Source organism: Parasteatoda tepidariorum, chromosome 6 (assembly GCF_043381705.1).
Source record: "Parasteatoda tepidariorum isolate YZ-2023 chromosome 6, CAS_Ptep_4.0, whole genome shotgun sequence".
Taxonomy (NCBI): Eukaryota; Metazoa; Arthropoda; class Arachnida; order Araneae; family Theridiidae; genus Parasteatoda; species Parasteatoda tepidariorum.
Genome location: NC_092209.1, coordinates 88,180,565 through 88,191,961, shown reverse-complemented (window position 1 = coordinate 88,191,961; position 11,397 = coordinate 88,180,565). Strand labels below are relative to the sequence as shown.

Here is an 11,397-nt window from a genome sequence, read left to right as displayed (position 1 = left end):
GTTAATAACTAATATAATAATATTTAAAATCAGGTATTTATTTTTTTTCTAGTAGAGGATAGTCTACTTTACTCGTCTGTCAATTAATACTAATAATATATTGGATATTTTGTTAGTTAAAAATAGTTAAGTAAAAAATGTTACAATTGACCCCACTCTCCCCTACAATTTAAATGATTTTAGAAAAATTATTAACATTTAAAAAAAAAAATGAAATTTTTATAGATTTTTAGATTTGCCCGAATTTGATTCGCACATAGTATTTTTCAGGATATAATCGTGCATTTTCATTGTTTTAAATTTTTTTTAAAAAATATTTTATTTTAATAATTTTTTTTCTTCTCTTTTTATTAATTTTTGTTATTTTTTCCAAGTTTTCTCTATGTTTTTTTAAACTAATTTTATGAGTTCTATATGCTTGCAGCTTAATGCGCAAATTTATTTCTAAATTATTTATTCTATTGTATCTAAAATTTATTTTTTATTATTTTTTGTAAGCAAGACGAAGAGTAATGAAAAATAACACATTTTTCGCTACTAAATAATGTTTTTCAGTCATTTATTTGAATAATGTGTAATAAAAGGGAGGAGTTTGGGAACCATTAGTTAAATTGCCTGCGGAACGGATATAGTGAACTCCCGGTTATAGTGAACCTAAATTTCGGTCCCTTGAAGGTTCACTATAGCGAGGTTTGACTGTATTAAGAATAAAAGAAAAGAAAAGAGAGAATAACGAGAAAAATTAAGAAATAAATTTTAGATTTAATACCTCTTTTCGAGATTTAAAATTATCTCTTGTTAAAATTACCATTATACATTGTGAGTTAGTTTATTTCCCCAATCGTGAAATAAATCTTGATCGTATTTCTTTTTCAACATTTATACAATATGAGCATTCTAAAACAACCAGTTTTAAAAAAATTAAACTTCTGGAACTAAATCTTGATATTTTATTATTCAAGGCTTTAAAATCAGATTAGTTGATTCTGTGTCATGTAGAAAGAAAACTGCAAAGAGTAAAACAGGCATACATACGTAATATAAACTTATAACAACATTGAAAGCACACTATATATTATATTATAAACTTAGCATTGAAGGCACACAATAAATGTTCGTAACATGCATTAAGTAAAGGCTATAACAGTGAACTATATTTCGAAGTAAATATTGTTTGGACACAAGAGCACAACAATTTGAAACAAAATTCAGATTATTAAAAAGTTGAGCCAACATTCATTGCAGATTTTTTGCTTAGTTGTTTTTATTTTCAGATTTATAGTTCAAAAAAAAAAACTTGTAATAAAAGAACTAGGGTCGAAATCATGAAAAGCCACATTTTTTAAAAAATTTTTCAGTAAAAAGTTTTTGATGAAAAAAAACACCACGATTTCCATGGTTGCAATCACATAACGTTACTGTGTGAAGTGCTATATTCTAGAAACTCATAAACTATCCATTCAAAAACAATACTAAACAACAGTTTGATGCAAAAGCGCTGCTTTCTGCCCTCTCATTAAAAAAGGATTTTACGTATTAAAAAGCAAATCCGTTCATTCCCAACTAGGCATATTTTAATATTATTGTTAAATGCTGTGAAATCAACAATGAAAATGACTACTTAAAAACTATTTTGTTTAGTTAGAAAAATTCTCAAAAGTTTGAAACATTATTCAAAAAGAAAAAAAAAATGTATGTATGTAAATCTGAAACTGTGAAAAAAAAATTCTTGTATTACAGATTAATAATTTACAGTACTAAAATGTTAGACGCACTCTAAGATTCTGTGTAAAATCTTAATTACCAGGTGATACTATACAGCTTTATTGTTCGACTGAAACTGGTTTGCACTTGTTTACGTTTCTGTATCAATGGGTCAACATTGTAATACAATACGCTAAAAATAAATACAAATAGGAAGTATATGAAAAATCTCCTGAATAAAACACCATTATATGTATGTTTAAATATAAAAGTATTGCCTATAAACTCGTGCAAAAACATGCAATTATTAAAATACTACTTTGCGTCTAGTTATTATAATATACTAATATAATACAGTCGAACTCGTTTATAACGAGCACAAAGGGACATGTACTCGTTAAATCCGAGTGCTCGTAATAAACGGGTCCTTAAGGCAGGCGTGCAACCAGAAGAGGGGGGGGGGAGGTTGGTAGGTCAAATTATTGAGTTTACATAAAATTTAATTGATACTTACTTTAATTAATTTAATTAAATACTTTTCTTAATTTAATGACAACTATTCCCCCCCAACCAGCAAAAAATTTCTAGTTGCGCTACAGTCTTAAAGGAAAGAAGCAATAAACGGAAAGAAAAATAAAGGAAAAGATTCTTACCAAAACATTTATTTTTTCCATTAATCTACATATTTAAAATAGTAGCTTGTTAGCTTACTTTGAAGTTTCAGTTCGCGGTTTTTTTTTATTTCGCGCGCATTTCATATCATTTTGAAAAAAAGATTGCAAGGCAGAAAAATATTGCTCGCTAAAGCGACTTCTGTTCCATAGACTTAACATTGATCCAACCAAATATTCTCGTTTCCCTCGGTAAATCCGAGTTCTCGTTAAATCCGAGCTCGTTATAAACGAGTTCGACTGTACCTGATATAATAAATATTGTATATTAATATAATATATCGTCTAATTTATCCAATAACCGAATTTTTATTATATATCGTCTAATTTAACCTAATGATACACGAACACAAACAAGTGCAAACCGCGTAAAAACAATAAAGCTGTCTAATATCACCTGATAATTAGGATTTTACATAAAATCTTACAGTACATCAAATATTTTGGCGAAGGACTCTAACCTTCTCTGAAATAATGGATAGACACCTTAAATGATGGAATCAATCTGGCTCTTAAAGACAAAGCTGATTCGAACACAATTTTCCAAAATGAAAACATCAAGAAATTCCTCCAAACATGTTGGTGGTAGCGTGTAGCATAGGGAATCCTCTGTCTGGACAATTTCTGTGTTGTGCTCTACAGAAGATAGGATTACTCAGAGAAACAGTGATTCTTAGATTTCCATTTGGTGGGTCCCTTTAAAAAAATAAACCATGAAATTAAAAGAATATTATAAAAAGTTTATTTTACATAACACCCGTAAATCGCTTATTCACTATCGCTCGCCAACATCCGAAACTATTGCAGTTATTTCTAGATCCAATCCAATTAGATTTAGATTCAATCGCTCGCTCAGTTCACCAATACAACCCACCGATCCAGTGGTGGCTCAGGGGATAGAACATCCACCCTTCAATGAGGTGAACCGGGTTCGAATCCTAGCGATGGACGGCTGGCCAATTTGAATTTCGCATCGTTGTTTTCCTTGGACCATATGATATGTCATGCGACGATAGTACAGTGTAGTTGGAGTTCTATAATATATCACTGTTACTCTAGAGATCATTCTACTCCTAAGCAACACCCCTAAAGTTAAGACCCAGGCCACGATAGCCTTGTTGGTAGGGCACTGGGTTCATGTCCAAGAGTCTGTGGGCTCGATCCCCGTCGGCCGAATACTCCCGGTGTAGTAAATGGTGACTGATACACAGTAAATCTGTCGAGGCGCAAAATCCTCCATGATCCCATGACAAATCAATACCTCTGGGGGTACTGATCCAGAAGTTTCCTTGTCTTCTGGATTGGTTCAAAATTACTAGGTTTCGGAGTTAAACATTAGTAGTCGTAAACCCAAAATTGGGTCGGCAGTTCAACGACGGTTATAAAATAAAAAAAAATAATGAAAATCCAACGCAACGCAGGACGGATTTTCGTTAAAAAGGTAAAACAAATGAAGCTATTGCAGTAGATTAATATTTCGTCCTTGCGTTCAAATTTAAAAATTATGCGTTGAAATACCCCATGATTCTCTCGGCATAAGGGTGAGCATTTTATCAAGCACTAAAAAATTAATTCAGAAAAAAGTGGAAAATTTTTTAAAATCATCTCTATATATTGCATTACAAGAATTTAGACTCTTTCATTAAATATTGCCCTCAGGTTGAAATAATAATAAAAACTCTACACGCCGGCCAGGTGAACGAGCGGTTAGCTCTCCTGACTGCGAAGCCAATGGCCGAGGGTTCGAATCCCGCTCTGGGCATGGATGTTTCTCTCTCTTGTGTTGTCCTCTGTTGTGGGTGAACGTGGCCCACCCTATGAACGGGTGTGTGGCAGTGTGGCGTGGGCAATGTTACTCGCCTCCGTGACTTTGGTTCACGAGTGCCCACTGGGTAACGCGAAATGAGTAACAACTCTGGCATCTTCTAAGGCGAAACGAATAAAGTTCNAAAAAAAAAAAAAAAAAAAAAAAAAAAAAAAAAAAAAAAAAAAAAAAAAAATTCTATACTATTAAATAATACTTATGTTACCTTCTAAAGCATAGGAACTGTTTTTAAAAGCTTTCGAGGTAATAAAATTAAATTTCGTCGAAGCCCCTCCTCCCCAAAAACAAGTTTTTAAATTTAATCATTCCAAAATTAATTTAAAATTTAAAAGAAAAAAGAGAGATTTGAAAGAAGTCATGCTAGAAGTTACGTTTTTAATCTTCTAACATTGTAGATTTTTTTTTCCGTACACACACGCAAAAAAAAGTAAGAAGACAAATTTACACGTTAATCACTTCGAAACTTAAACGAAAAAAAAATTCTGCAAATAAATAAATAAATAGAAAAATATATATATATATATGAAAGTGTGGCAGTCATGGTCAAGTGTTGTTGAGCCACGTAGATAGCAGTTGGAAGGCAAAAATATTTTATTAAGCTTCACATTTTATATTCAAAACATTTTCTATCAATGGCGGAGCTCAAATTCACACTCCAAAACTGTGTGTGCTTAAGTTTTTATCCTAGCGAAAATAGCAAATGAATTTCCATCTATTTTATTATATTTTAGGGAAAAAGGGAAACATAAATAATTACAATTGGTTTAGTAAATAGATCGCGCAAAAGCAAAGGGAAAAATATCTTTACTTTTAATTATGCATACTTGAGCCAAAAATAGATTTAAGAACAGGATGTGGCTTTTTAAAAGTATGAGAAAGTGTTTCGATTGGAATAATTAATTAGGAATTGTTTAATAGAAAAGAAATAACATAAAAGGATTAATTCAAGTTTTTTACGTTACATATATAGATAAAAGAAAGAGAGAACACCGCATTAATCACTTAGAAACTTAAACAAAAGAAAATATATTGCAAAAGAAGAAAAAAAAGAACGAACGCAAATTTACTCATTAATCACTCAGAAACTTAAACAAAGGGGAAAATGCTGCCAAAAAAAAGAAACAACACAAGTTTACGCATTAATCACTTCGAAACTTAAAAAAAGGAAAATATACTCCAAAATATATATTTCTCTTAAACGGCGACAAAAAAAGCCTCATTGCAACTCCATGAATGGCAACGCTAGAAAATCGAAGAATGATTGCTGATTAAAATGTCACATGCCAATTCTAGCTGAGGTGGCTCAACATATAGCGCTTTTAAAAACGGAAACTGAAATAACCAGAGAGAGCATTCTCACCAAATGTGATCTCTTCCGAAATTCACCCTATCAGCTGCGACAATCTCATACTATTAAGCTAGGCAGAAGTGAGTAGTATTTGTCGATAGATCTCTATTTTAGTATTTTGTCGAAAGCGCTTTTTTTCCCGAATTCAAATATTACGAATTTATTTGACGATTTTTGATTTATATCACGAATTAATTTATTTTATTATTGTTATTAGTTATTCATTGAAAAATGAGTCTCAGTCGTGCTGTTACGCTTTAAAATTTTATACTATAGCACATTTCTAATAGGTTTTACGAATTATATGTCATTTATTTGAATTCAAATTTATTTTAATGACTTAGTATTTACTAAAAAGATGTAATTTAAAAAAAAATTTTTTTGTTATATGGATTTGAATGATTGTTTTGAATTCTTAGAATTTTGTGCATTTGCAATGTACTTAAGTTAGTAGCGAGCGAAGCGAGCTTTATTTGCGAAGCAAACCATATAAGATTGCGTAGCAATTTTCGGGGGTTGGCGAGCGTCAGCGAGCTGGGGGCGCAGCCCACTAGTATATATATATATTACATAATTTAGCTCGTCATAATTCAGTTAAACTTCCGCTTAACTGAAATACGAGGCGCTAATTTTTTTTTACATACAATAATGTCAGCATCAGTGAGGTTTTAATATTCCTTAAACGACCCTTTGTGAAGATATAAAAGTTCATTCAATAGTTTTTGCTTTGACCGAAACTTTTTTAAAGAAAAGGAAAAAAAGGGGACTGGTTAGTAGAAATAATATACAAGTAAAATAACAACTTTTTAATGGATAAAATGACATTCTATCTTATGATTGAAAGAAAGAGCATACCTTGTAACGAGAGAGGAAGTTTCACAAAATATTCTTGTATTGCAAGCAGAAATTATACGACGGGCAGTATTAATCTGAAAATTATGACAACATTATGTTACAACAACAACAACAAAAAAACATTGCTTAAAAAAGCATAATGAAGGATTTTGCAAAAAATTTAGTGAGGCATATGCAACATAACGAGATTAATAAAATATTGCTCTACATCATTTTTATTTTTTCATGATACAACTAGTGTCGTGCTATATCAGAATGTTTAATATTTCCATATCTCGAAGAAAAATATCGTTATTTTACGATGCATCGTGATATTTCCAACATAATATATTTTTTATGTTGAACATTTTTTTTCTAAAACACTTTCAATAATCATAATTTTCAAAATAACCAAATAATTATAAATATTTGACAGAATATTAAATTAAAGTGCACCAAAAAAAACACATATGTTCTCTGTGTTCAATCGACAATGACCTTGAACTATGTAAAGAAAAAATATTTTCTTCTGCCTTCACGGAAAAGGGGTTTGACTCATTGTGTCACGATAGTGCCGATATTTTTCGGTATTTATGGAGCTTTGATATTTATCAGTTGCCAGTATATTTCACTTTATAGAATGCTAATATTTTTCAGTGCTTTACAAGTGTTGATTATTATCGTTTATCGGTGCTTTTCAATTTTTCCTATTAACTATACATCCAGAGAACATATTTTAGTATTGATATCATGATGATTAAAAAATATCGATATTTCACGATGTATCGCCCAACTCTAGTTACAACACGTTTACCACAAAATTGTACAACAAAAGAAGCTCAATTTCGACTATCATGCTTGTGTATACAATTGTTGAATGGTTATTTGTTTTGTATTGTATCAATCATATCCAATTTCATTATAATCTGTCCAGTAGTTCTAGAGATAATCGACCAGGTCTGCAAATTCTCCTCATTTCTTACACCATTGTAGATTCCCGATACATAATGAAAAATCTAACTGAACTCAAAATACAACTCAAAATTAGCTCTTGAGAAATACGTATGACTAAGTAGTTGTCCACTATATTGGTTTCATAAATTAAAGGTTAGAACATATTACAGTTGAACCTCACTAACGCGAAACCACTTAACATGAAATATCGCTTTACATGAAACACATATCTGGTCCCGTGAGTCAGCAATCGATAATTGTTATATTTTACATGTTTAACATGAAATTTTCAAGCTTATTATCGCTTAACACGAAAGGAAACTGAACACAACATAGATAATAAGCATGTGAATAAAATCCCAATCGTTCATTTTGAGGAATGCTATTTTTAACTCCGAATTTCCTAATTTTAACGCTATTCAACACACTATGATATATGAGTGATTCTTTGGAAACATGACAATTCAGAACAAAAAATTATTTCAAATTTAGAGTCTTCAAAATAATCTAAGTTTTTTTTGTAGTATATTTATTTAGTTACATTTATTAATATCTTACAGACAGCAGTGTAGTTTGTTGAGATTACTCAAGAAAAAAAAATAGAAATTCATCAAATTTTGAATGCTAGGAAAATGACATATTAGCTTAGAAGTTAAAAAAAAAAACAGTCATTTTAAGCTAATAGTAAGTAACTCAACTTAAGCCTTTGTATTAGATGGACCATGAATTGCTTAAATTAATTCTTTTATCCACTGTAGAAATAATCAAAAATGCTTTTGTAGCTGATATGTACAGAATAAAATTGTGTATAATAATCAATCATTAAATAAAATGAAAATAACTTTGATTACATTCAAGCATATTACAATCTTACATAAACTTGGTATTAGGTCAATATTTGCTTTCTCCCTTTACATTCAACTGAATAAAAAAATTTCCGGTAACTGTTTCAATGTCCTGGCATTCCTAAGCCAGGAAAATGACAACTAGGATAATAACAATTTGCCATTATATGGCATTTGACTTTAACATTTCGGCCTATTTATATTCCGCAGAAAACAACAGGATTTCTTGAAATAACTGATGCAACTCTATGTAGTTCATGTTATTAATGATTTCAAGTAGGCAGGAAAATGACAACATAAAAACCTACTCATCTTGAAAGCTTTTTGAAATAGGTTTTGAACCAGAAACTTGGTTCTTTATTCTTGCAATAAAACACGTTCAGGTAGGATGGTATTCTAATCAATCTATTAACAGAAGATATTGATTGCTGGCGCTATCTATTTTGGTTATAAATCACTAAATAAAAGTAGCCAGGAAAATGACAGATTTTCTTATGACTAACAAATTATTGACAGAAAAAATTATTTTCAACAAAGTTTTTGTAAATAATACCCTCTGCATATATTCTAGAAAGGCTTACAACGCTGGAGATAAAAAAATATCAGATATTGGAAAATTTATAGGAAGTTTTGAAGCTAGTTATTATTNTAGATGGACCATGATTTGCTTAAATTAATTCTTTTATCCACTGTAGAAAGAATCAAAAATATTTTTGTTGCTGATATGTACAGAATAAAATTGTGTATAATAATCAATCATTAAATAAAATAAAATAACTTTGATTACATTCAAGCATATTACAATCTTACATGAACTTGGTATTAGGTCAATATTTGCTTTCTCCCTTTACATTCAACTGTATAAAAAATTTTCTGGTAACTGTTTCAATGTCCTGGCATTCCTAAGCCAGGAAAATGACAACCAGGATAATAACAATTTGCCATTATATAGCATTTGACTTAAACATTTCGGCCTACTATATTCCGCAGAAAACAACAGGATTTCTTGAAATAACTGAGGTAACTCTATGTAGTTTATGTTATTAATGATTTCAAGAAGGCAGGAAAATGACAACATTAAAACCTACTCACCTTGAAAACTTTTTGAAATAGGTTTTGAACCAGAAAGTTGGTTCTTTATTCTTGCAATAAAACACGTTCAGGTAGGATGGTATTCTAATCAATCTATTAACAGAAGATATTGATCGTTGGCGCTATCTATTTTGGTTATAAATCACTAAATAAAAGTAGCCAGGAAAATGACAGATTTTCTTATGACTAACAAATTATTGACAGAAAAAATTATTTTCAACAAAGTTTTTGTAAATAATACCCTCTGCATATATTCTAGAAAGGCTTACAACGCTGGAGATAAAAAAAAAATCAGATATTGGAAAATTTATAGGAAGTTTTGAAGCTAGTTATTATTGGAAATATTGTTTGTGACCCACCAGGAGAATGATATTGTGAAATTCAATTAAATTTTTTAAGTATACAAAACAGCCAATGCTAGTACAAGGTCATTTTAAAATAATAACAGCAATGCTGTTTATTAAAATTTTAATAAAAAAAGTTCNATATTGTTTGTGACATACCAGGAAAATGACATTTTGAAATTCAATTAAATTTTTTATCTATACAAAACAGTCAATGTTAGTACAAGGTCATTTTAAAATAATAACAGCAATGCTGTAAAAAAGTTCTTTTAGTAGTATAGTATTAGATCTTGGAGCAAGAGACAGTAAATTGTCATATTTCGAGAGAATCACCCATATATACATACATAGTAACCTAAATGGCCACATTGTGGGCCCCCCAATAGACGTATAATTATTTCCTCTGGTAGGGTACTCAAGTACCCTGTAACATAATACGTGGCTCAGTTTGAATATTTTGGGTCAATATTAAGGGGAAATAGGTATTTCTTCCTTTGTTAGAAGTAGCAGATGGACAAATAAATAAAATAGTTAAAATAAAATAATAAAGTAGTTATAAATATAATAAGTAATAAAGTAGTTATAGACTTATTTCAATGTGTTTGGTTCATAATAGTATTGTTTGAATGCATTAATGTATTACATAACGTGTATTAATAGTTCGTAATAAATTGTTTTCATGGTGTATCGGATAAGACGAAATTCGGTTAACACGAAATAATTATGTTGATGAGGTGACTCACCCTCCTCATGAATCTTCCTATTCTGAGCAGAAGACGCATGGACCTTATCACTCTGTTTCGAGATAGGATGTTACGAGATAGAATGTTACGGGAAGGGATGTTTCGAGATGGGATGTAGATGATGATACCTGATGATGAGAAATGCACTTGCTCTGATAAGATGAGGCATGATAACACTATCCAGGCATACCTCATTACCACTTCCTGCACAAAATATACATGCATTAATAGTTTGTTTTTCAAGATGAGAAATAAGAACATTTCATTTGATCATTCACTTTCGTAACAATTTTTTATATCCCGACCAGTGGCGGAGTATTGGGGAGATTCGGGGGATAAAACCCCCTCCAAATTTATATAGATTACTTGATTAATGAACTATTGTACCGTAAATAGGATGTAGATATAAAAAAAAATTTAATTAATTTTTTGTAATTTAAGCGTTTTTTGTTGTTGTTGTCGTCGTAGGCCATTAAGGCAGAGGGGGTGCGAAAGCTCTTGTTTTCCAGTGGCGCCATCTGTGACTAGGAAGTCGACACTCATACGTCACACCCGTTTATAGGGTGGACTCATTCATACATCCACAGATCTTAATTTTGATCTGAACCAGAGAATGATCAATCTCCAATTCAGTACTTCCAGATGTATTGATTTGTTATGGGGGAGGACTTCGTGACCAGACAGATTTAACATGCCCCATTCACCATTTACTACACGGAGAGTGTTCGGCTGGCTGGATTTGAACTCCCGTTCTCACAAACGTGAGTCCAGCTTCCAAACCAACTAGGCTTTCCCGGCCTATTTAAACGTTTAGAATATATATATATATATATATATATATATACTGTTTTTGAGCGTTATTCCTAATTGTTAGTAGTTTAAAAAGTAGTTAGAAATTTGTTTAAAATTTTAGCATTCATAAAATCTCTTATAATTCACTAAATATAAATGCCCTGATGTTAAAAATGTACTACCTATAAAATCTTGTCAAACATTTTATTTGAGAGACTTATACAATATATAGACCCTCAAATTGG

General features: G+C 30.8%; 1 protein-coding gene across 1 annotated transcript; it reads right to left on the bottom strand.

Annotated features, from left to right (window-relative positions):
- Positions 1-2,830: 2,830 nt before the first annotated feature.
- On the bottom strand, positions 2,831-10,561 carry LOC139425777 (uncharacterized). The gene is made up of 3 exons (XM_071181721.1): positions 10,361-10,561; positions 6,404-6,477; positions 2,831-3,071 (listed from the first exon to the last, which is right to left on the bottom strand). Exons 1-3 carry the CDS (start codon positions 10,553-10,555, stop codon positions 2,933-2,935), a joined length of 408 nt encoding a protein of 135 aa, XP_071037822.1. The 5' UTR covers positions 10,556-10,561; the 3' UTR covers positions 2,831-2,932.
- Between the last annotated feature and the right edge of the window lie 836 nt (positions 10,562-11,397).

Coding starts and splice junctions, on each gene's coding strand:
- LOC139425777 (XM_071181721.1), bottom strand. CDS start 10,555: ATGAGGTATGCCTGGATAGTGTTATCATGCCTCATCTTATCAGAGCAA. Junction 6,478..10,360: donor TAGGAAGATTCATGAGGAGG/GTGAGTCACCTC, acceptor CATAATTTTCAG/ATTAATACTGCCCGTCGTAT. Junction 3,072..6,403: donor ACTTCCTCTCTCGTTACAAG/GTATGCTCTTTC, acceptor ATTTTTTTAAAG/GGACCCACCAAATGGAAATC.